General features: G+C 34.0%; 8 protein-coding genes and 1 long non-coding RNA gene across 11 annotated transcripts; 5 read left to right on the plus strand and 4 right to left on the minus strand.

The window, feature by feature from the left end:
- Positions 1-967: 967 nt before the first annotated feature.
- On the plus strand, positions 968-2,773 carry LOC123011318 (polyadenylate-binding protein 2). Of its 2 annotated transcripts, none has more exons than XM_044408692.1 (5): positions 968-1,125; positions 1,337-1,582; positions 1,633-1,895; positions 1,945-2,078; positions 2,220-2,773. In XM_044408692.1, exons 2-5 carry the CDS (start codon positions 1,339-1,341, stop codon positions 2,254-2,256), a joined length of 678 nt encoding a protein of 225 aa, XP_044264627.1. In that variant the 5' UTR covers positions 968-1,125; positions 1,337-1,338; the 3' UTR covers positions 2,257-2,773. The 2 variants fall into 2 exon arrangements, with proteins under 2 accessions (XP_044264627.1, XP_044264628.1); XM_044408693.1 differs by having other exon boundaries at positions 2,229-2,773.
- Positions 2,169-4,868, minus strand: LOC123011317 (SAGA-associated factor 29). Its single transcript, XM_044408690.1, has 4 exons — positions 4,467-4,868; positions 4,143-4,417; positions 3,092-3,611; positions 2,169-3,042 (listed from the first exon to the last, which is right to left on the minus strand). Exons 2-4 carry the CDS (start codon positions 4,311-4,313, stop codon positions 2,858-2,860), a joined length of 876 nt encoding a protein of 291 aa, XP_044264625.1. The 5' UTR covers positions 4,314-4,417; positions 4,467-4,868; the 3' UTR covers positions 2,169-2,857.
- Positions 3,832-4,633, plus strand: LOC123011325. Its single transcript, XR_006413136.1, has 2 exons — positions 3,832-3,928; positions 3,978-4,633. It is a non-coding gene; the product is annotated as an uncharacterized LOC123011325 (long non-coding RNA).
- A 351-nt stretch (positions 4,869-5,219) lies between the features above and the next one.
- On the plus strand, positions 5,220-8,577 carry LOC123011315 (FAS-associated factor 1). Its single transcript, XM_044408688.1, has 11 exons — positions 5,220-5,378; positions 5,496-5,564; positions 5,622-5,904; positions 5,956-6,136; positions 6,365-6,577; positions 6,631-6,821; positions 6,870-7,015; positions 7,068-7,359; positions 7,409-7,571; positions 7,618-7,930; positions 7,981-8,577. Exons 1-11 carry the CDS (start codon positions 5,340-5,342, stop codon positions 8,059-8,061), a joined length of 1,971 nt encoding a protein of 656 aa, XP_044264623.1. The 5' UTR covers positions 5,220-5,339; the 3' UTR covers positions 8,062-8,577.
- Positions 8,216-11,169, plus strand: LOC123011803 (ionotropic receptor 75a-like). The gene is made up of 6 exons (XM_044409439.1): positions 8,216-8,222; positions 8,661-8,825; positions 9,009-9,193; positions 9,444-10,478; positions 10,533-10,807; positions 10,851-11,169. The coding sequence occupies exons 1-6, from the start codon at positions 8,216-8,218 to the stop codon at positions 11,107-11,109; spliced, it is 1,926 nt and encodes a 641-aa protein (XP_044265374.1). The 3' UTR covers positions 11,110-11,169.
- A 333-nt stretch (positions 11,170-11,502) lies between these two features.
- On the minus strand, positions 11,503-18,203 carry LOC123011804. Its single transcript, XM_044409440.1, has 15 exons — positions 18,044-18,203; positions 17,824-17,987; positions 17,473-17,778; positions 17,347-17,423; positions 17,077-17,251; positions 16,906-17,032; positions 16,599-16,768; positions 16,325-16,508; positions 13,378-13,508; positions 13,026-13,334; positions 12,851-12,975; positions 12,630-12,800; positions 12,151-12,583; positions 11,829-12,103; positions 11,503-11,782 (listed from the first exon to the last, which is right to left on the minus strand). The coding sequence occupies exons 1-15, from the start codon at positions 18,201-18,203 to the stop codon at positions 11,509-11,511; spliced, it is 3,081 nt and encodes a 1,026-aa protein (XP_044265375.1). The 3' UTR covers positions 11,503-11,508.
- On the plus strand, positions 14,941-22,525 carry LOC123011320 (extensin-like). Of its 2 annotated transcripts, XM_044408697.1 has the most exons (5): positions 14,941-19,731; positions 19,787-19,891; positions 21,795-21,932; positions 21,995-22,021; positions 22,119-22,525. In XM_044408697.1, exons 1-5 carry the CDS (start codon positions 19,662-19,664, stop codon positions 22,313-22,315), a joined length of 537 nt encoding a protein of 178 aa, XP_044264632.1. In that variant the 5' UTR covers positions 14,941-19,661; the 3' UTR covers positions 22,316-22,525. The 2 variants fall into 2 exon arrangements, 1 of the variants encoding a protein (XP_044264632.1); XR_006413135.1 differs by lacking the exon at positions 21,995-22,021 and having other exon boundaries at positions 19,602-21,932; positions 22,119-22,261.
- Positions 15,763-17,330, minus strand: LOC123011324 (ionotropic receptor 75a-like). Its single transcript, XM_044408709.1, has 5 exons — positions 17,081-17,330; positions 16,812-17,032; positions 16,557-16,768; positions 16,234-16,508; positions 15,763-16,188 (listed from the first exon to the last, which is right to left on the minus strand). The coding sequence occupies exons 1-5, from the start codon at positions 17,248-17,250 to the stop codon at positions 15,933-15,935; spliced, it is 1,134 nt and encodes a 377-aa protein (XP_044264644.1). The 5' UTR covers positions 17,251-17,330; the 3' UTR covers positions 15,763-15,932.
- On the minus strand, positions 18,671-21,496 carry LOC123011316 (lanC-like protein 3 homolog). The gene is made up of 2 exons (XM_044408689.1): positions 20,855-21,496; positions 18,671-20,806 (listed from the first exon to the last, which is right to left on the minus strand). The coding sequence occupies exons 1-2, from the start codon at positions 21,405-21,407 to the stop codon at positions 20,070-20,072; spliced, it is 1,290 nt and encodes a 429-aa protein (XP_044264624.1). The 5' UTR covers positions 21,408-21,496; the 3' UTR covers positions 18,671-20,069.
- Positions 22,526-22,653: the final 128 nt, after the last annotated feature.

The raw sequence follows: 22,653 nt of genomic DNA on the forward strand, positions 1-22,653 counted from the left end.
AGTAAGATAAAATACTAAGAACATGGAAAAAATGTTTACAAAATTCTGACAAAAAATTTTGCCATTTATTTTTTGACGTTTGCCATTTTAAATTAATGATACTGATCACGATCGTGATACTGATGATCTTGTACAACTACATTAAAAAAAAACGGGAAATGAAATTTTTCCAAATGTAAATTCGGTTCTAGTTGTCAATTGTCAACTTGATAATACCCATCAAAAATCAATGGCATTAAATTTATACCAACTTGTGTAATGCCGCATTTAAGTGAAATAGAGAAAGCCAGAATCGTCGCTCATCCGGAAAATGGTAGGAAAATTATGAATTTAGCGGCAGAATTTAAAGTGGCATCAAAATATTTTAACCTATTTTTAATAAAACACGTTCACACCATGGACAAATTGAAAAAAAACCTCTATTTTTTTTTACTTTTCCCGTTTTTCTTTGAATGAAGCTGTATATGTTTTTTATAATTATTTAGTGAAGATACAAGAATTTTGCCAGTAAAAACCACAAATAACATTAAACAGAGTTACAATTTAGGATACAGGTTTCTTGTTTCTTCTTCTAATAGCCGGTAGCAAAAAAACTTTGAAAATTATTTTTGCAACAAAAATATATAGTCAAAATGCAAAATTTAAGCTCTCAACTTCGAAATTTTTGTTGGTAGAATTTTTTTAACATTTTTTATTTTTTCATGTTCTTTGTATCTTACATTTTTCTCCAGGGCGCGAGTTCTGGCGCACCCTGCATATTTTGAACTACTGCGTGTCTTTAGTCATAAAATAATACTTTTAAAATAAAATAGGATTTGTGTGTATTTTTTAACTTCAACTTTTTTTAAATGTGCTTAAATTTCGTAATTTTCTTATTTTTATTAAATTTTGAAAAGCTATTTTTGATTTTTTGAATGTAGTGGTTTTTGTTATTGGAATTGGTGTTCCTGGTTAGTGGTTATGCAAATGTTGGCAACGCAAGTAGCTACGCCATTTTTCTCGACAAGCCGACTCTTCCATAATTTACCGGTTTTCAAAAAGTGGTTTGGATGCTGTGTTTTAGTGCCCTTTTTTCCGAAAAGTATCTTCAGTACGGCAGTATTTACATATAACAGCTTGTATAAAGTACGTATCGAGTTTCTGTTATGTAAAGTACAACGTTCAATCTTGATCTACCCCAAAAACCGAAATTTTGCAAAATAAATTGAATGGGATGGTTGTAAGAAATGTATTTGTTCAAATGTAATTAGAATTTGTGGTTAAAAGTTGCAACAATAACGAGCAATTTATGAAATATTTATTATACTAAAAGTGGGGTTATGTTGACATTTTTCAGCTATGGCTGATAATGAAGATTTGGGATTAGGTCCAGAGGATCATTTAGAATCTTTAGATGAAACAAATGGGATGCACGACGACGCTCTTTTAAACGACACTGATTTGGACGGTGCCGGGGGCGACGACCCCGAACTCGAAGCCATCAAAGCTCGGGTCCGTGAGATGGAAGAAGAAGCCGAAAAGTTGAAACAGCTCCAGAGTGAAGTTGATAAACAAATGAATATGGGTAGTCCTCCTGGACTAAGTAAGTACAATAGCACAATGCGACAGGCTTGACAGGAACCCTATTTATAGCTAGCCCTTTGAATATGTCACTTGAGGAGAAGATGGAGGTAGATAATCGCAGTATTTATGTTGGCAATGTCGACTATGGCGCAACAGCTGAAGAACTGGAACAACACTTCCATGGCTGTGGATCAATAAACCGGGTCACCATCCTCTGTAATAAATATGACGGACATCCAAAGGGGTTTGCCTACATTGAATTTGGAGATAGGGATTCCGTGCAGACGGCGATGGCAATGGACGAGTCGTTATTTAGAGGAAGACCAATAAAAGTGAGACTTCATCAATTTCAGTTTACTTAATTATACTATTTGTCTTTAGGTCATGCCTAAAAGGACAAACAGACCGGGCCTTTCCACTACAAACCGGCCGCCAAGGGGCAGAGGGGCGTTCCGCGGGGCACGAGGAGTCGGACGGGGATTTTACGCTGGCTATAGGCCCATGCGTAGACCCAGGTATATTTCTTCAATCTTGTACAATAAAACACGAAACAATATAATTTCTGTGTGGTTGCTTTTATTTTTACAGTATTGTTTCTGTTTTTTAATTTGGAGCAAATATGAAGTTTCTTAATGAACTGATGTCTACATTTTTAGGAGTTACAGACGAGGTGGATATTTTTCACCATACTGACGGGCCTGGTAAATATAAGGAACATCATTATTACATTTTTGTTTAAGTAACACCTCTCATAATTCTATCACACTGATATTTTGGATAAAGAAAAAAAAGTTATAAAAGAAACAAGAAAAAAGTGAAGTTAAAAAACTGTAAATTAAAAACATTTTCCCCTCGTAAAAATTAGATTCTAGGCTAACATGTATGAATTTGTGCGAGTGTTTGCGTGGGTGTGTGGAAATTCATTTTTCTTCATAGTCAGAAGAAAGTAAAGAAAAAAATAACTATGAGTTTCTTTTGTTTATTGAGTGAGAAATTGATAGTTGTAATGGTATTGACAATAGTTTTGTTGCGGTCTGAACAATTTTCGTTTTTTTTTTATAATCTTTAATGTTGCAACATTACAGGTACCTTCAGCCTGTTTTTTCAGGAGTTCCATTTTTTTAAAAGTTAGATTAGAAAATAACAAAAATGTAAAAAAATTCATGTACATGTAAAGATGAATAATAAATTGGTGAAATATAACAAAAGAGATTCTTGAATAATTTTACTATCTAATACATTATTCCATAAAACTTGAAGTTTCAGAATCAGACATATTGTCTGAAAGATAATGTCAGGTTTGCTTTGTCTTCTGTTTTATAGCAATGACGTAGCGTTGAGCCACATACAGGGGCGGACTGTAGCCTTCAGGATAAGCAGCATCCTCAAATAAAATCTCATACTCATCAGTATGTGTAGCTGGAGGCTTATTTACAATGCCCTTGTAAAAGCAACTGGTAGTCGGATATAGAGCCATAACTGAAACATAAAATTAACAATTCAATTAACCACATTTTAATTTACTTACCGACGGTCCCTTGAGGAAACAAAGCTGTTGGGTCAGTCTCGGGATTAGCCCGCATCAATGGCAGCGGTACTACATTTCTTTTGCTCAAAGTATGTCGCCGCTTCTGATTCTGTTCCGCCAAAATATCATCAACTTCGTATTTATTCGTGGCGTGATTGTAACTGTACACTTCAGCCAATATCCAGTTTTCGCCATCTCCATCTGGAATTTTAACCAATGCTGCGACCATATCGCCCACTTTTGCCACATAGCCTGAATCAGCAGGTGTCGCACCACACAGCGCAGGAGGTTTTTCGTCTATTTTGCCGACGAAAAGAGGCAATGTTTGAGCTGAACTCATCAACATCTTCATCCAAGTGCCTCTACGAATCGATTCCTTATTTCCGGCGTGTCGCGCTTGAATTCTTCGTTCGTTCTTGATGTTGCGGATTTCAGCAATTTTTTGAAGGGCTTGACGGAGTAAATCCTCCTCTTGCTCAGCTTGCGAAATAGATGACTTGTGTAGGCTTTTTAGTTTCAGCTAATAAGAAAAAAAAACAGAATTTGTTTACCTCCTTTCCCTTTTATATTTTATTTTTTAATTGAGTTATGTTGTAAACGCAGTTTGATTATTTGCGTCAATTGAACAAAACAATAGCATTGACTCAAATGCAGATTAACAAACATTTTTATTTGAAACTAATTGCGTGGTTTAAATGTTAACAAGGTGGCCAAAAACCCAAAACAGATTTATTGATTTTTGCGTTTCTAGGGTAAAAACTTATAGTAAAGATAAGAAAAATGTCATCGAAAATCTTAAAAATCATTGTAATCACTTACATTTTAGTATTATTAACAGTAAGTTGTATCAAAATTAGTTAACTTTCATTTGCCTGATGATTATTAGGTAATAACTAACGCTGAGAAAAAGGATGCTGATAAAAAGCACTCCGAAAAAAGAGCAGCAGAGAACAACACACAAATAAGAATGTTAGCCCCAAGTTACTGTTATTTTTTTGGAAACTGTCTTCAAATATTCTGTGAATGTCAAAAGTTGCTGTGAATTTCAGACCTGATAATGTTGGCTGGACTTCTCATCTTGCCCGTTTTGAAACTTAACAATGTTGTTTATTCCTTGTTCACTCTGTTGGCGTTTCTTCTCAATGTCATGAACTACGTGGTATAACGACTTTAAGTGCTCCTGAACCTTTTGTGCAGCGATTGCGTCTGCACTGAACGGCATTTTTGTTTCTGTAATTAAAATTCACCGCAAAAATATGGGGTCCTAAAGTGCCTATCTAGAAGTACAACGTGATACCAGCAAAGTAATACCAAAGTGACCAGTGCCTAAAATATACAAAATAGAACAAAAATACACGCTGTAGTAAATACTGACTACTCTACACACGGTTCTAGTAGAAATGTTTATTTCAATCAAATCAAAAAACATTGATTTGACAATTTGATGCACTGTCAAGGAAAGGGGACACAAGAAGCACTTTAAAATTTTACTCTGGGTGACCTTTATAATTTGTATCTCACAATAAACTTCTATTTACTGTATATTACCACTTTTTATCAAAATAACACTAAATAATTAAGATTTTTGTTTTGTTGTATGCTTGTACAACGGAACTACTCGTATTTAAAATGAAAACAGTGCTTAAATCTAATTAGACCTAAATACCATTTGCGCTACGAAAACTTGTATAAATTGGTAATTATTTAATACGTGATTACGTTTCCATTATTACCACCGGTAATATTACAAATGTTTTACTTTTAGTTTTTTATTAAGCAACTTTACTTTTTTAATTTTTTTAGGTTATTATTCCTCTCATTAGAACTACTATGACCTTGTGTGTAAGACGATTTAAAGGTATTCAAGTAATTTATTTATTTAATTAAAAACTTGTTTTTAATCTTAGGTACCAAATTGTGATGATCTTAATTGGTACTTGCGTTTTTATATAAGAATATAAAACATAATCTACATATTTGTGAAAAAAACAAGAAAACTGTTAATTATTTAGTAAAATAAATGTTTTTATATTTTTTTAATTTTAAAACAATTTTGCTAATAATATCAATATGTTTATAATTTTATGTTAACAATTTTAAATCAAGTTTTATTCAAATTTAGCGCGACACTTGCGCAGAACGTGATGTTTATAGACGTTTTAGGAATTGACAAGTAGTGTTTTTCCTTATATCAGAAACGATTGTCCAATTTTCCCTTGTGAAATAAATACATTGCACTGTTGTTATCATGTCGGAAAATCGCGAAGAGATTCTTGCAGATTTCCAGGTAATTTGTTTCTTCGTAATTCTACATAAAATCAAAGATAAAAATGAATTTAAAGTTGAGTCAGGTTAGAAGGATGACATTCAGTATTTTTTCATTGCCAATTTTTCTTTGTACTAGGCCTGCACTGGAATCGAGGATGTTGCCGAAGCAATCTATCACTTGGACGAAACGAATTGGGACTTACTCGTAAGTATTTCATCAAATAAAGTAGTCCAAGGTACTAACAGAATTTTATTTCAAAAGCGTGCAGTCAGTCGAGTCATGCCACCCGATAGTCAGTCTTTTCAACCGCGGTCAGACCCCGATGTTATGGTAGTGGACGACTACATAAACGTTCCATCAAGTCCTATTGAAACGGCTACTGATATGATGGAAGTGGGCAACAATGTTGGACACTCAGTGGCCAACAACTTAACCAGTGAACAACCATCGACTTCTAGAAATAGTACCGTCAAGATACTGAAATTCAATATACAATATTGCGATAGAATTATTACAATAGAACTACCAGAAACGGCTACAATTTGTTAGTAAGCTTGAAAAATGCCCAGTTGTTTGTTTAATCTGCCGTTTTTAGATGACTTAAAGTTGAAATTATTTAATGAATTGAAAATTTCGCCCTGTCGTCAGCTTTTGTCAGGATGGGCTAGGATGGCCCAATATGAGAATACTCCGTTTTCTGCGTTGCAATTGCCACAAGAAAGTGCTTTGCTTTTAACACTCAAGCCTGCAGAGGGAGGATTTACAGCAGATGATGAGTAAGTTCATTATTGATTCTAAGTTTTCATAAATAATTACAAAGTCATCCTACTAAGTTTTTTTCTTGTTTTTCTACTTGTACCAGTCAAGTTTTTTCGGAATCCCAGAAACATCTATTTAAACTTAAGTTATTACAAAATCGTAATTTTTTAAATTTAAATTGTACCAGTTGTATGGTTAATGTCATTGCAAAGAAGGATTTTTTTTTAATAAATCAATTATTTTAGTTTAGAGGTCCAAGAACGATTATCGGGAAAATACACTCTTAATATAAAATGTGAGGATAAAACGTACAACCTCAAATATCCAGGAACTCAAAACATACTTAAAGTAAAGGCAGACGTTTATACTTTAACAAATATTCATGTTCGCAATCAAATTTGGAGCGGTTGGCCCCCTAATATAGACGATCAAACCATGTTAGCACTTTCCGGAATCAAGTAATACATTTTTAGGTTTTTACTTTTCTCAAGATTAATTTTACAATTTCTAGTTACCCTGAACATGACTTGACAGTAAAACGGTCTTGTTTTGTGAATCACAATAAAGATAAGAAGCAAAACAACACAAATATCGTTCAGATTGACAGTGACGACGATGAATTTGAAGACGCCTCAGAAAGTTTCAACGTCGATGATGATTATTTCGTCGATAATATTCCATCAAAACGCACCGAACCCTTGAGTTAGTATTACAAGAAAATTTATAGAATTTTGTTAATTTTGGCTACAGTTCCAGACAATATAGAAGATGAAATCGTGGGTAGTATAAGTTTTTCCGAGCAATTTACAAACAGGTACGGCCCTGTACATCCCGCTTTTTATCAAAGTACTTTAGAAGATGCGATCAAGGAAGCTTGCCAAAAACCAGCAGCAGAAGTATTTAAATTTTAAATTGTGAAAAATTAAATTTGATTAAATGTTTTTTTAGAGAAAAATTTTAGCGATATACCTTCACCACGACTCCAGCGTGTTAACAAATGTCTTTTGTACCCAACTTTTAGGCTACGAAAGTGTAATGCAAATGTTTGAAACTAATTTCATTTTGTGGGGATGGGATCTCACGTTCGAATCAAATCGTACTCGATTACAAACATACGTCAATAATGCTTTAGGAGCGACGGCTGCGATGAGTTTACGCAATATTCCAGTCGATAGACTTCCTGCTTTAGTCCTCATTATGAGGATTCGTTCTTCAACAGATATTTTTAGCGTTATACATGGTACTAATCACTTAATAGTTGATTTGTGTATTTATCGTTTTATTAATAGGCAATGTGGGAGTCAACGAGCTACTTTCAAGCCTAATTGAGGCAGTTGAGGTCTTTACAGAACATCAAAGAGTTGAAATTGTTGAAGAGAAAGAGAGGGCTGAAAGAGAGTTGGTCAAGTGGGAGCAAGATGAAGCGTATCGTGAGAGTTTGGAAGCCGACAGGTAAAAGAAAATTAAATGAGTTGAAAAAAAAAAGTTGTAATTTTAGGGCGAAAGAGGAAGCTCGAAGACAGCAAGCTCAAGCCGAATCGGAAGCTCGACAACGAATAGAAAACGAAAAAGCTCAAGAACTTGCACGGAAAGAAGCGCATCGTAAAGAAGTTGAAGCCAGTTTACCATCAGAGCCGCCTCTAAGTCAGGGTGATGGAATAGCCAAAATCCGCTTTAGATTACCGAATGGGTTGAGTATAGAACGCCGATTTCAAGCAAATACTCCTCTGAAAGTCTTGTTTGACTTTTTAACCGTTAAAGGTTTTCCCCGTGAAGAGTATAAAGTGATATCTAGCTGGCCTAGAAGAGATGTAAGTATGCAATTGTGTTCCGGGATTAGGTACTCATTGTCTTTTTTTAGCTGACTTTGTTAGATATAAATAATACACTCAAGGAACTCAAATTGTGTCCCCAAGAAACTGTGATATTAGAAGAACGATAAGTTCGGTCACATTCCCGTAGAAGGGCTTAGTTGAGGTTACATTAAACAGAGTCATGCATTCATTTTGTGTTTGTTTTGTTTGGTTTGTGTGTCTAGGGATCTACTAGTTTTGTTGCTCTTCTCGATTAAGCTCTATATTGTTTTAATTGGAAGCATGGTGAGTATTCTTTGATCTTGGAAAGCTAACTTTTTGCTATACCAAATATTTTTTGCTGTTGTGAGTTTGGGAATCGTCGCAAAGTAGATATTGTGATACAAAAATTCGGGCTGATTTTTTTACTACAGTATCAAACAATTTTTGGAACTAGCTTTAAGACATTCATGTAAATATATTGCTGTTATTGGTACTTGTAATTAGTTTTAATTTATTTATTAATTCATTTTTAACTGTGAAACAACTAGTATTGTAGTTTTTGTATGACAATGTAATAATTGCCTAAGAGCTTCAAATATTTGTAAAATATTCATGTAATATTTATTTCAAAATACAATTACGTCTTTAATAAACCAATTAAATAAAAGATTTATGCTACAAAGTTTCCTGCAATTGCATTTAAATTGTCCAAATTATATAAAATGCCAACGAAATTGTAGTGCAGTTTGTGGTGTGCACTTCAACATGATAAGTTTCTTGGGTATTTTGGTATTGTACCAAATATTTTCAATAGGTAATACTCTTGCTCATGACCAAACTTTAATAACAAAATACTGCGAGGCAAAGAATGTTCGAATGGGGACCATTTTCTCATGCCAAAGGAAAAGAGGTCTGTATAGTCTCATAATTAAGACCTACATAACATGCAGTGCAAATTACTTTCTTTAATAAAATAAGAACAAGGAAAATTGTTATACGATTTTTGTGTTATACATTACAATTTATCGCAAGATACTAAAAGATAAAACAATTTAAAAAACAAAACATATTAATTGTAGATTTTTATTTACAGATAATACGAAAAAAATTATTTCATTAAGTAAAGTAGGATTACGCTTTTTAAATATTGACATTAACGACACTCAAAACCAAAATTTTCCGTTAGATCAACTGGATCAAGTGTTACGTCGTAATTATTATCACTTAGCTGTTATAATAGACAGCAGTTGTATTGACTTTGCTGATTTTATCATTCAGGTAATTTTTTATTTTTTGGTAACACTTATTACACCAAAATTGTTTATGGCGATTTTTTTTAATTGTTGATTTATCTATAGATTTATGTTAATCAAAATATTACCACAGGTAACAAAAGATCTTCATAAACAAAACATTTTTAAATTATTATTATTATTATGAATTAAAATGGAATTTTTTCATAGCTTTACTTAACTTAAACGTAAAAAATTATAAAACATCAATTTTTAGTAAGCGTGCCTGTTTACAGGATAAAAAATACTTCTACGAAACATATCATTGGTTGATCCCAACAACAACACAAAATCTCAACAAGACTCTAAATTTTCTACTAAAAGCACCACTAAACATAAATTCAGACGTAAACGTTGCAATTTTAAATGAAGAACCTAATGAGTGGTCAATTTTGGACGTATATAACCCTGCGTCAAGCCACCACGGCCAATTTACAGTCATAAAATTAGGATATTGTAATGAAACAAATGGGTTTCAAGCAAAAATCAACGGTAACAAATACTGGACAAGAAAAAACATGAGTGGGGTTCGATTCAAATCAGCTGTTGTTGTCCCTGACCCTAGTATTAAACTAAATGATTATCTAACAAGTGAAGAAAATCGCCAATTGAATTCCATGCACAGATTTCAAAGCGTGACGGTTAACTATTGCCGAGAAATGTACAATTTCAGTCTGGAGATTCAGAGAACTGATTCTTGGGGTTATTTGACTCCGAATGGTCATTTCGACGGCTTGGTGGGTCTGCTTGAACGCAGACTTGTGGATTTTGGGAGCTCTCCTTTGATTTACAAGCTCGATCGAATGCCGGTTATTGATTACAGTTTCGGAAATTGGGTTTTGAGGTCTACTTTTATCTACAGACGTCCGAAAATCATAGAAGCATCTTACAGGATATTTCTGAGGCCTTTATCTCAAACTGTTTGGATCTGTATCGTGTTGATGATGGTGCTTCTAATGCTTTTTTTGAAAGTGATTTTCAGCCGAGAGAAACACAATATGGTTGATAGCAGTTGGAGCTTTTTGTTTTTATTTACTTTGGGGGCTTTTTGCCAACAGGGGGCCACCTGTCATCCCCAGTTACTAAGCAGTAGGACTCTATCGGTTTTTATTTTTCTTTTTTGCATATTGACGTATCAATTTTATTCGGCGAGTATTGTGTCTTATTTATTGATAGATCCTCCGCGGAAAATTAATAATTTAAAAGATTTGTCTGACAGTAATTTGAGAGTCGGAATTGAGGATATTTTGATTGACAGAAATTACTTTGTGGTAACATTACTTATGAACGCAGTGACACACTAATTTATTCAAATGCAATTACAGCAAACTACAGATCCGATAGCTATCGAATTATTTAATAAAAAAATTATATATGGTAATAATAATTCGGGTTTTTATGAGCCTTGGGAAGGGTTGGATTTGGTGAAACAGGGCGGATTTGCGTTTCATGTTGAAACAAGCACTGCATACCCCATTATCGAGGAAACTTTCACGAATGAAGAAATTTGTGAACTTGAAGAAGTGCAAATGTATAGAACGCAACCTATGCATACCAATCTTCAGAAGAATTCGCCGTTTCGCGAAATGATGAACTACTGGTAAGTCATTGATCATAACTAAACTTTGTTAATGTTTCACCAGTATGTTGCATCTGGTTGAAAACGGGATAATGGATCGGTTGAGAAAATACTGGGATGCTCGCAAGCCGATGTGCATCGAATCTGCTAAAAAATTCACATTCAATGTTGGTCTAAAGGAGTTTTCTTCAGGGTTAATTGTTCTTTCTTATGGCGTTTTGTTTTCATTGGTTTTGCTTTTAAGGGAGAGAATAGCTTACAAAAAAGAGTATATTAGGGGTTTGTTTCGTAAGAAAAATGTTGTTCAACCATTTACAAATTAGTGCATACATTTTTGTGCTTTATTATAACTCACAGTAACTCAAAATAAACAGTTAAAGATCTGTTAGTGTTTTATTATATTATTCTTTAATTATTATTGTTTTTAAAAGGTGTTTGTAATAATGGGAAAATAGAAGATGCTTAATTAACCAGCAATCAATAAGTATAGTAACTTTGTTGTAAACATTTTTATTTAAATGAAGTTTTTAAAAAAAAAAACTTTAGAGTATTATTATCAGTAGTACTGTAAAACAGGTATAGTTAAACATCTGTTTTAGTGTTATCAATTTTTTTATTGTGAAATATTTTGTGAATATCAGGTTTTCCCTTTAATCGTATCTTTAACATTTGATATTTTTTGTAGTTATTTATTTAAATTCTAGTTTGCTTTTATTTTCTCTTTAGTCAACATAAGGGTATGGAGTATTTTTTGCTTCGAGCACCATAATTGGTGGATGCGCCGGTTTTTCTTTCAGGATTGTAAATTCCTTCTCAATAATTAAAATTACCAAACTAGTTGCAATTCCAACTAAAAGTATCACCAAAGCCGGATAAAAATCATCCAATCCCATATTAAATTGTATAGATTTAGACGACTGAATGCATTCCGGTTTACGAGGATGCCAATGTTCTCGTTCCCTCACCAAAAGCCCATGTTCGGCCAATCGCTGAAAACTGAAGAAAACTTTCAGAACAGATTTTTATGTAAAATGTTAATCACCAAGTGTCAAACATATCCCGAAACGGCGACTTTTTTTGAAAGTTTGCGTGCATTGGTTGGGTCCTAAAGAGCTGAACTTCTCGAAGTTCACAAACTGCTTGGTCTTGAAAAGTTGATTCAATTATAGGGTAGGCCGTTGCTGTTTCAACATGGAAAGCATAACCGCCTTCTTCTACCAGTCTTAAACCTTCTTCCGGGGTGTGAAAGTTGGATGAATTTGATTTGCCTAGAATTTTTTTGGTGTACAATTCGCGGGCGACTTCATCATTGGTATGCTAGAAGACGTATTTTTCGAAAACAATGTTTAAAATTACTTCGTTACCATAAAGTAATCCCTATCGTAGAGTATATCTTCGCATCCAGCCTTGAGAGGCGACTCAAGCAGGTCTCTAAGAGTTTTAATTTTCGTAAGCGGCTTATTCAGTAAATGAGACACCAAACTAGCTGAATAAAACTGATAAATCAGGACTGAGAGTAAAAAAATGAAAAACACAGCAATTCGTCCGCATGCCATTTTGGGTGTTGATGGCGAACCTTGCTGGCAAAATGCCCCCAAAGTAAAAATCACGGAAACACTCCAAGACGTCTCAACGGCATGAACATATCTCCTCCTTTCAAAGGACGTTGCCAGTTTTAAGATAATTATTGAAACAATTGCCAACAAGCCTGTAATTAGCCAAACAGAACTTGGCAAAGGGCGCAAAAAAATCTCAAGATTTGTTCGAGCTTTTGGATTTCGGAAAATAAAAGCAGCTCTAAAATCCCAATTCGACATTATTCTACTTTAGGCATTTTAAGGACCTTAAAATCCACGTGTTTCTTCCATAATCTATAACTCTGGCACGATCTTCTCTAAGAAACAGAGGAGAACTTCCGAAATCTATAATTTTATTTTCCAATGCCCCAACCATTCCGTCAAAAGTCCCATCACCCTTTGTGTAGCCCCAGGATCTTGACACTTCAATATCAAGTCTAAAAATATCACTTTTAAGCCGCGAAAATTGACTAAAAAATTTTACTACGAAAAATTATAATAATCTTTACAAAAACTTATCAGTCTGCTATGAAATCTGTTAAAAGTGTTAACATCTCTGTTATCATCACTGTCCAAGTAATTCTGTAAAGTGCCTTTAAATGGTACCGGCAACTGAAAACATGGTTTATAGGTGTGGTTTTTAACGTATTTGGGCGGCCTACCACAACCATTGATTTAAAAGTGACTCCAGTGAGGTTTTTCCTATTCCAATACTTTACTCCAGTGTACTTTATCTTGTATCCATCATGTTTGTTGTAAATACCAATTTTGGTAAAATTTAACGCGCCACCGTGTTTAGAGGCTGGATTATAAACATCAATGACACTCCAGTTTGATGTTTTTTCCGGAATTACAACCTTAATGTCGGCATTTATATTTAGTATAACATTGTCGAATTTTGCTCTAATGTTTTTAGACGATGCTATTATGAGCCAATGATGTTTCACATCGAAGAGGTATGACTGACCACACTGCAACCCTTTATTAGGAAAATACTAGTTAACAATAACTTACATTGGTTATAAATTTTTCAGTTGAAGCACAGTCTCCGTATAGTATAATTCCGGTGTGAAAGTGTCTGCTTTTCATTCTTTCCTGAATGTTTTGTCGATTAATATCAAAAACCGAAGTGGGACAAGTGCGTGAAATTATTTTAACCAAATTAATTTTTTCTTTTTTGGTAAAACAACCAAAAACAGTGGCATATTTAACAGATTTTTCTCTGAGATAGCTCGTGATTATATCGTAATCATCCGTGCAGTTTGCTTTGTAGATAATTACTGTTAGGACAGCAAGAAAAACTAACTTCTTCATACGTTTCATGTCCCTAAAAAGAATAAACTCAATAGATTTTTACATAAGACTTTAGCTTGAAGCATTTTCATAAATTGGATCCCATTATTTTGATGTACAAAAGAATATTTGAGGTATTCAGTTTTCAACAGGTAATTTTATTGTTTTTGAAACAGTTTACCTAGTTTTTTTCATTAATGAAATGAAATAGGACTGTTAATTTATTGATGTAAAGGGCAAAGTAATTTTTTTTTGTATAACACGATTAGAACTCTTATATTAAATTTCTAAATAATATCATTCAAATATTCTTTCATTATTTCTCACTTGAAATAACACACCTGATCTGTATTGCTTGTCGAGTTTTAAAAAAATCGCTTTTATAGACGTGGTTTTTGATTTTTTAATAGTTTTCTGTGGCATCCGTAATGAGACAACAGGGAAATAATTGAATTTTTTCCAACATTCTTGGTGGATGCGCCTGGTATTATACATAATTAAAATACGTCATGGCATACACTGAAAAATACTTTCTTGATAAGTTGTGCGTTTTTCAGTGTCTAATACGTATTAATAAATAGTATAATTGTTGGTTATGACCATGTTCCTGAGTCTTTAAAAAAAAAGAAAAAAGCCTGAGAAAGATTTTGATTTATTATTATCCCCTACAGTAGTATAATGCCAGTTGTGTTTGAAAAAAGCAGATAACAGCATATTTTATATTTATTAATTACATTCTCTTTCATGCAAAATATTAAGAAAACAATAATTAAAACATGAAGTAAAAACTGTGATATTTTTAGTATAGTACAAAATCAAAAACAGAGTTTATTAAATTTGTTTTAAATAAATGATTTGTTTATGTAAGAGTAAATACTGTAACTAATGTGTAGACAACCAAACAATTTTCGACCTTGAAATACTGAAATCATCAATTTTATGTGGGGGCAAAATGCTTCATCCATTTGTGTCCTCACTTGTTGCGCAACGCAGTTGCGAAGCTTGTTTTTATTATTTTTAGAACGTAAACCATGCGGTAACCTAACTTTACAGTTTCCTTATTTTCAGTTTTGTGATTAAATAAAAATCAAAATGACGGTATCGAACGGACTAAATATTAAAGCAGCGGGTATTTTTATTGTTATTTTCTTTCTTTTCTTTGTTATGTTGGTTTTACAATGTTGTTTAGGTAGGTTTAAATGCATGTTTTTAAGTTTTGGAATGTCTTTATACCTAATTAAAGGTTCACGAACAACAAAGAAAGTTGTCAAAAGAAGGAGACGTTTCGGAGGAAGTTATGAAGACATTCCTCGCAGAGTATCGCATTCTGAAAGGGTTCGAAGTGTAGCACTGGCATCTGCTCCTTTTGAAACAGTTTTAGATACTGAAATTGACGGCATTGTTGTTATTCCGGAACACAACGAAGGTCTGTTTAAATGTGTTATTTTTCCTGGTTTTTTAAATGCACTTATCGAACAAATCAACAAATTTGGGATCTGTTATGCTTATTGTGCAAATGTTTAAAATATAGAACATCAGAAAGGGCTGTTGGCGTATTTACAAAAATCTACTTTTAAATAATTTATTGGGTCAAAATTCTACGATCGTAGTCAAAACTACACATTTTTGGAAAAAAAAATCGAAATTTGAAGTAAATCTTTCCCTAAATCAGGAGATATCCATAATTCGCCTATTTGGCAAACAACAATTTTTCATCCATTTCATTATTTTGAATAAGAATTGAAATGGAAGTAAGAGTTTTGGTTTTGATTTTTGCGGTTGAGTTCTTCACCTCATTGTTGTTGTTATATATTTTTTATACTACTTTTATTACAATGCTGTCCAACAATAAAAGTATGTAGTTTAAATTTTTAATTAAAACAGCAATTATCGACTGGGTTGTGCTTTTGTGTACAAGTAACAATTTAAATATTATACTGTTCGGTTACATCCAAACGGTAAAAAATAATTTTGAAGTAAATAAAATTAGACCAACCATTTTTTACGTCTTAAGTACGGTTACTTATTTATTTTTTGGCGTTTTTCATTTTCATAATTTGTTTGTAAAAAGGCAATAATTAAAAAAAGCATTTAACCATTGATTCAGTTTAATTTTTAAACAAGAAATAATTAAGTACATTGAATATAGTTTAAATTGCTTGTAATGCCGAGCAGACGGGACAGGTGCACACCTACTTCATAAATTCTTCACTCTTGACTGATGAAAATTATATATGCAAAGAAGCGGACAATAAATGCCATTGCCATGTTTTTTTTTAATCTGTGTAAGGCAAACGTGCAATGTTTTCATTTTCCGTTTTTTCTCTCGCCATCTGTATTTGTTTTTCCACAATCAACACAATTAAACTAATTGCAATCCCAATTAAGAGAATCAACAAAGCTGGATAAAACTCATCCAGACCAACATGAAAAGTTACAAAAGCTTGAGACGATTGAATACATTCTGGCTTCCTAGGATGCCAATGTTTTTTTTCTCTGTCCAAAACTCCATGTTCAGCCAAACGCTGAAAACTACGATTTTCGTCTTAGGCAGTTTTCTACCAGTTTTGTGTTTACCAAGTTTCCAACATATCACGGAACGGTGTCCCTTTTTGCATCGTGTTATACAAATCCGTATTTTTAAATAATTTTACTTCTCGAAGCTCACATATGGCGTAATCGGGAAAAGTTGTTTCAATAATAGGATAAGCTCTAGCGACCTCGATATGAAAAGCATATCCTCCTTGTCTCACTAAATCAACACCTTTTTCCGGCGGGAAAAAGTGAGACATGTTACCTTTTCCGTAGATCTTTTTGAAATACAACTCTTTAAGGACCTTATCAGTAGTGTGCTAAAAGAAGAAAATAAGTTTTGGAAACTGAAAATAATCAAACTCAACAGCAAATAGGTCTTTGTTATAGATGATATCCTCACATCCAACTTTCAAAGTTGACTCAGTGAGGTCTTTCAAGTTTTTAATCTTGCTTGTTGGTTTCATTAACAAGTGGGAAACGATACTTGCCGAATAAAACTGATAAATTATCACCGAAAGTAGGAAAATTGAAATGGCAGTGATGCGCCCACAGGCCATTTTTGGTACCGTTGGTGATCCTAAAATCGAATAATAGCCAAATCCCCATTTTACGACTTGTACCTTGCTGGCAAAAAGCCCCCAAAGTGAATAAAAACGACAAACTCCAAGACGTTTCAGTCGTATTGTGATATCTATTCCGTTCAAAAGTTGTTACCATTTTCAAAATTATAATAGAAACGATTGCCAGAACCCCTGTGATCAACCAAATTGAGGTTGAGAGAGGTTTCAGAAAAATCTCGATTGAAGTCCTCGATTTTGGGCTTCGGAATAGAAATCCTGCTCTGATTTAGAACCAATTAGAAAATTATAAAAAATGTGGAGTTACCAACTTCCAACTCCACGTATTTCGGCCGTAGTCTATAAATCTTGCTCGATCTTCTCGAATGAAAATTGGCGAACTTCCAAAATCTATTAATTTTTTTCCCAAGGCACCAACCATGCCGTCGAAGGAGCCATTAGGCAAGGGATAACCCCACGAAGTGCCCAGTTCCACAATCATTCTAAAATGTACATTTTTGATTGTATTTTTACTCTGCTTTATAGTTACGAAAAGTTATAGTAATCTCTACAAAATCGGAGTAATTTATTTTGAAACCGATTAAAAGTGTTAATATTTCTATTATCGTCATTGTAAAGATAATCTTCCAAAGACCCCTTAAAAGGGACTAACAACTGGAATATTTATTACGCCAAAAATCTCAATTTTTGATTTTGTATTTACCACAACCATTGTTTTGAAAGTAACTCCGGTCATATTTTTGCGTCTCCAGTACTTCGCTTCGTTAGTTCTTGCATTGTAGCCTCGCCCATGGCTATAAAAACCCATTTGGGGGTACTTTAAAGTGCCTCCATGTTTTGAGGCAGGATTATAAACATCAAATATCGTCCAATTTGAACCACTTTGAACAGCGACATGAATATCAGCGTTGATATTTATAATCGCGTTTTTGATTTTATCCAAAATATGGACTGATTTTGATATTATCAACCAGTGGTGTTTAACGTCGAAAAGTTTGAGTTGACCGCACTAAAAGAATAAATTGGGGACAATGGTTATGAAACAGGAACTTACAGTAATTAAAAAACTTTCACTTTCGGGACAATCGCCGTCTAAAACTACTCCGATTTGTTGATGGTTTGTATTTATGCTTTTGTGAACTTCAGTTTGATTATTGAGATTTAAAACGGATATTGGGGATGATCCCTTTGATAAAATTTTTACCAAATTTACTTGTTCTGTTGAGGGAAAATTGAATTAAGTAAGTGAAATTGTACCATTTTCAATTACTGACCATTTTTGGGAAAACAACCAAAAACTGTCGCAGATTTAATAGATTTCTCGGTAAAATAATTTTCAATTAAGTTTATGTCCAGCAAAGCAACAGTTTGGAAAAAGTGAATTTGGGTGATGAGAACTGGGAGTAAAATCATGACGGTGAGGGGTGAAGTCATGTTGTGGCTGCTCGAGGGTTTGCATGACACTAGGATGGCCGTCAGAACTTGTGAACAACAAAAAGTTGGCTAAATTATGTATACTAAAATAAAATATTCCGACAGAAGGCGTCGCTTTAATTCTTCTTGCATACATGAAATTAAATCGTGGAATTGAACGATTTTCCTTTTAATGCACAAGAGAGGAGGAGAAACATTACTGTTAACAATATTTGTGCTGATTCTTTAGCGATACCAGAAAGTAAATTTTTTGTTAAGCATAATTTTAGGTACTTTTATCGTGAATAGTGACAGTAATCACTAATCAGCGACAAATTAAGTAGCTACAGTTATCGTATCGTGGTGCCCACATTTGTAAATGTATGAATAATTTTTAGGTAGGTCTTATATCTTGCTTGAATAATAAATACAATATTGAAAATAATGCATGCTCAATCTTAAATAACAGACCCAAAATAATTTTGACGTTATTCGATTTATTTTTTTTTTACAATAAAAAACTTTTTTGTTTTCTACATACAAGATGTACCTACATAAATGTGTATGTCACAATAGCTCTATTATTACAAGACACAAACTCGTTTTATTTTTGCATTTTAAAAACTGAATTAGTGAATTTTGTTTTTTGTGTCCATCAGATTATTGAAAAAAGACACACTCCAGCTCTGAACTAAGTACTGGAACAGTACGAGGCGGGACTACCTTGTCTGTTATTATCAGTTTTGTCTTGATTAAGTTTTTTCTGGTATTAAAAGTTAGACTAATCCCTGCTTTTCCTTATACAGCGTTAAAAGATTTCGGGGGGAAGAAAAAAGTCTCCATGGACTTATGTCCGAAAATTCTCCTTAAGGGAGCTAGAATCTTCTTAAAACACCTAGCAAAAGGTTTTTTTTTTAAATTAGTTCAGTAACCGGTTAAACTAAATTTCCAAAAATTTCCATTTGGGATAACAAACTAAGTTTGTGTTTGGAAAACGTTTATTTAATTTTTTCTACAGATTCAGATTAATTTTCTGTAAAAAATGCCTCTAGTGATATTTTTATACGACGAACGGATTTTGAGAAAAACGGGTTTTTTTAAAACCGCACACCGATGTATAAGGTCGAATCACAGTTGTCGAGTTTATGGCTCTAGATTCAAATTTTTTTCTATTATTGGCCTATGGAATCACCCCCAAAATATTTTAACCCTTTTCCCGAACATCCTATTTATATTCGAAATTTGTTATTCGATCCATTTAGACTTTGCTATTAATACCATAAAAAATATTTTAATTGATAAAATTAATTAATCTTATTCTCAAACCGAGCCACGTGATATTTTTGTTGATTGCGCATTACACACTCCTTCGCTTCTATTAATAATCACAATTAATGTGGTTTCATTGCTAACCTGAAGTGCCATTTTTCAGTTTTGAAGTGAAAACATCCATTAATTAATTGAGCTAGTTGCAAAAAGATGACAGCCGCAGTCGTTGCCATTATAGTTCTAATAGTTATTTTAATGTGGGTTGTAAAGTGTTGCATAGGTATTGTGAATAAAATAACTTCTAAATTTATGCAAATTAATAAACTCATTTTAAGACAGCGAAAAGGAAAAATATATGCTTCCAAAATTTCCTCTACAAGTTCGTTATGACGAGATACTGCAAGCACCTTCACCACAAACATTCTTTTATTCAACTCCAGGTTGGCTTTGTGTTGATTTTATCACAGTCGTTGAAGTATTTTATAAGTTTGACTGAAAAAATATTAGATACGGGGACCACAAGGTATATTTTTCAATTATTATTATTGTCGTTGTTAGGAATGTAGGGTGCATAGACTGTTTGGGTTAAGAGATTTAATAATTTAGCTATAATACGACTTAAAATACGTCCGAAAAAGGAAACACTGCTTGTTGTGGGCACATCAGATCTCCTAGGAAGCAAGCCGTTCCTGCTATCCCCTCATACAAGCTAAAGGGGTTGTCAGGAGTCCTCGCTTGATTTACAAATTGCTCTGTCTGCATGAACTTTGCAAAACTAACCGCTCTGTATAAATGTTTCGGCTGCTCCGTCAGTCTGTACAATAATAAGAATGCATAGCCATTCCCGGCCACTCCATGACAAATCCCTGGTCCTTTCTTCAACAGGCCTTTGGCCCAAATCAAATCTCCCATCTTCTCACACGACCTTAAATATTTCTCTTCATGCCAAACTAAATACGCTTTAGCCATCAGATAAATGATCCCAGCGGCACCATGACACCAGTGGACTAACTCACTGTGGCTGCCAATTTCATCGCTAGCACATGGGAAGTTCCCGTCGCGGTCTTGGAGCGATAATAGATAATCAACGGAGGCTTTCACTTCTTTTGCATGTTCAGGGTTTGAATCTAGGTAGCCAGGAACGCTGAGTATAGCTTGTAATATAGTGCAAAGGCCGTGTGCAGCCCCAAAGTACTCAACTTGGTAGTATGAATACATAAGGGGGCAGGGACACGTACGTCTTTGGGCGTATCTGCGACCAGATTCAACCATAATATTGCATAAAATAAAAATATCGTTTTTTGGCAATTCTGTGTTTGTTTCTTTGGCTAACCATAAAGCACCCAAGACATAGCCTTAAAATTACATTTATTACAAAAAATACTTCAACTGTTCATTATTACCAGCTCGTCCAACAAACAATTCATCAGAGCCGCAATTTAAAAACTGGATATCTTTGCAAATGTTTCCAGCATCGTAGTACATTTTTCTCAAGTTCTCACTTTGATTGGTGTCTCCCATTGCCCTGTAAATGGCTGAGGCAACCGCGTAAACTCCTGAATTTCCCAAAATGAACGAGGGAATGTCTCTGTGAGAACTATTTCTCATTGAATTGAACGCAGGAGTCAGATATTCAACCGCTTTTGTCAGAAAACGATTCCTGTGTTCGCTCAGATTTGGGATTTTGCTCAAATGGTAGTACATGTATGAAATCCCCGCTGTACCCAAGTACAAGCCGTCGCGGCCGTTGCGGTCGATGGGTTTAATTGCTTTTTCGATGTCGATTATTATTTTTTCCATGAATTTTAGCAAGAAACCTTGCGACAACTGAGTGTCAATCTCTTGGCCCTCGTAGTCGGGCATCGTATTGGGGAAGTACCGTGGAGGGGCCATTTTTCGTTTCAATAAGTCGCTTGAATCGTGTTTTGAGAATAGTCGCCGGAAAATTCGTGACATTAACGGTGGAAATAATGATAGAACATTTTTAATATGCGCACTATTTGCTGTTTGTTGACAAGCCGGATCAGCTGATCGGGACTTACATGTTTTACATTGATACCAATCTGGGGGAATAAAACCGCTACTCTGTTCGCTTAATTTTTTGAAATAAAATTTTAGTTTATGCTTTTTTATTAATATTATAAGTTTCGTTTTAAAGATAAATTTATTAAAAAGTGGTATGAACGTATGAAGTTTAAATTATTTGTACAACGTTTTTGTGATTTAAGTTGGCATTACGATTGTTTTGACAATTCAAAATTATTTGTTAAACTTAAAAAAAAATAATTTTGGAAGCAGTTTAATTTCTTTAACATTAATGTAGAAACTGTCAACACATTTCAGATTCGCCTGTGGTGGTGCCGCCTTATCCAGTAGAACCAAGACACCCAACACCACAATCTGCGAGAGTTCCCACCTCCGGTCTTGGTTTTGCCACACACAACCCGCCATACCCTACACACACTCCACATCCAGTGCCTGGTACGTCTGCCTATTTTAAATTCACACACAAATGTCTTATTAATTAATGTGGTCTTTCATAGGTGTTGACTACTGTCTTCCATCAGTTGGTATGCTAAGATTGAGCTTATACTTTGTTTTTGTGTGTTTACTGTTTTTGTTAACATTGAATTAGTGATAACTTTGTAATTAATTGGGTCGTTTCAGGGGCTTCTTCTGCTCTCTACTCACCCGCAGGCTCTACTCCGTACCCGTTAGCGGGCTCTCCACATTCTGCAGCATATCCAGATTATGATTCGCAACCTCCTTCATATTCTGAAGTTGTCTCCCAGTCGCCAGCCCAACTCTCAACCTCTTCTAAGGCGAGATACACAAAACAAGCGCCATACAACCCAAGTTATTAATTTTAAAGAGTTTTGAATCTTTATAATGGACAACACAAAGATTTTAAAAGAAATACTTATGAGATTGAGGCTCTTATTAGAGCCTCATTTAAATGTGATCCAGTGCTTACTTATGTTTACTTAGGATCTTTTATTTTGTATACAAACTGTTTTGTTAATTGTGAGTATCATTTACCAAAGTGTGATTAAAATAAATACATTTTATTTTAATTTTAATACTTTTCTCTTTGAATTTAAAATATTGCATTAATAAGTCTTGAAAGAAAGGGGGAAATATGCTAATTTTTAAACTTAAATGTTTTGCACTTCTACCAACCTGAGAAAGTAGCTCCTCACAT

This window comes from Tribolium madens, unplaced genomic scaffold, assembly GCF_015345945.1.
Source record: "Tribolium madens isolate multiple individuals breed KSU strain unplaced genomic scaffold, Tmad_KSU_1.1 Scaffold_91;HRSCAF=231;Tcas5.2_LG7, whole genome shotgun sequence".
In the NCBI taxonomy this organism is placed as follows: Eukaryota; Metazoa; Arthropoda; class Insecta; order Coleoptera; family Tenebrionidae; genus Tribolium; species Tribolium madens.

Bases quoted from the DNA above. Each gene is read 5' to 3' on its own strand.
- LOC123011317 (XM_044408690.1), bottom strand. From the start codon at position 4,313: ATGCCGTTCAGTGCAGACGCAATCGCTGCACAAAAGGTTCAGGAGCAC. The intron at 3,612-4,142 runs GTCTGAAATTCA...TTTTCTTATTAG, and splicing joins AGTCCAGCCAACATTATCAG to CTGAAACTAAAAAGCCTACA. The intron at 3,043-3,091 runs GTAAGTAAATTA...TTTATGTTTCAG, and splicing joins GTTTCCTCAAGGGACCGTCG to TTATGGCTCTATATCCGACT.
- LOC123011320 (XM_044408697.1), top strand. From the start codon at position 19,662: ATGACAGCCGCAGTCGTTGCCATTATAGTTCTAATAGTTATTTTAATG. The intron at 19,732-19,786 runs GTATTGTGAATA...ACTCATTTTAAG, and splicing joins GGTTGTAAAGTGTTGCATAG to ACAGCGAAAAGGAAAAATAT. The intron at 21,933-21,994 runs GTACGTCTGCCT...GGTCTTTCATAG, and splicing joins CACTCCACATCCAGTGCCTG to GTGTTGACTACTGTCTTCCA.
- LOC123011318 (XM_044408692.1), top strand. From the start codon at position 1,339: ATGGCTGATAATGAAGATTTGGGATTAGGTCCAGAGGATCATTTAGAA. The intron at 1,583-1,632 runs GTAAGTACAATA...CCCTATTTATAG, and splicing joins GGGTAGTCCTCCTGGACTAA to CTAGCCCTTTGAATATGTCA. The intron at 1,896-1,944 runs GTGAGACTTCAT...ATTTGTCTTTAG, and splicing joins TTAGAGGAAGACCAATAAAA to GTCATGCCTAAAAGGACAAA.
- LOC123011315 (XM_044408688.1), top strand. From the start codon at position 5,340: ATGTCGGAAAATCGCGAAGAGATTCTTGCAGATTTCCAG. The intron at 5,905-5,955 runs GTTAGTAAGCTT...TGCCGTTTTTAG, and splicing joins ACCAGAAACGGCTACAATTT to ATGACTTAAAGTTGAAATTA. The intron at 7,016-7,067 runs GTATTTAAATTT...ATGTTTTTTTAG, and splicing joins GCCAAAAACCAGCAGCAGAA to AGAAAAATTTTAGCGATATA.
- LOC123011324 (XM_044408709.1), bottom strand. From the start codon at position 17,250: ATGATTGTGGAACTGGGCACTTCGTGGGGTTATCCCTTGCCTAATGGC. The intron at 17,033-17,080 runs GTTGGTAACTCC...GTTCTAAATCAG, and splicing joins CGAAATACGTGGAGTTGGAA to AGCAGGATTTCTATTCCGAA. The intron at 16,189-16,233 runs GTAAACACAAAA...CGAAAATCGTAG, and splicing joins CGTGATATGTTGGAAACTTG to TTTTCAGCGTTTGGCTGAAC.
- LOC123011804 (XM_044409440.1), bottom strand. From the start codon at position 18,203: ATGACTTCACCCCTCACCGTCATGATTTTACTCCCAGTTCTCATCACC. The intron at 13,509-16,324 runs GTGAGCTTCGAG...TTAAAATAATTT, and splicing joins TTTTCCCGATTACGCCATAT to CACGCACTTGTCCCACTTCG. The intron at 12,104-12,150 runs GTAACGAAGTAA...TACGTCTTCTAG, and splicing joins ACGATAGGGATTACTTTATG to CATACCAATGATGAAGTCGC.
- LOC123011803 (XM_044409439.1), top strand. The intron at 10,479-10,532 runs GTAACATTACTT...ATGCAATTACAG, and splicing joins TTGACAGAAATTACTTTGTG to CAAACTACAGATCCGATAGC. The intron at 10,808-10,850 runs GTAAGTCATTGA...ATGTTTCACCAG, and splicing joins CGCGAAATGATGAACTACTG to TATGTTGCATCTGGTTGAAA.
- LOC123011316 (XM_044408689.1), bottom strand. From the start codon at position 21,407: ATGTCACGAATTTTCCGGCGACTATTCTCAAAACACGATTCAAGCGAC. The intron at 20,807-20,854 runs GTAATAATGAAC...TGTAATTTTAAG, and splicing joins ATTGTTTGTTGGACGAGCTG to GCTATGTCTTGGGTGCTTTA.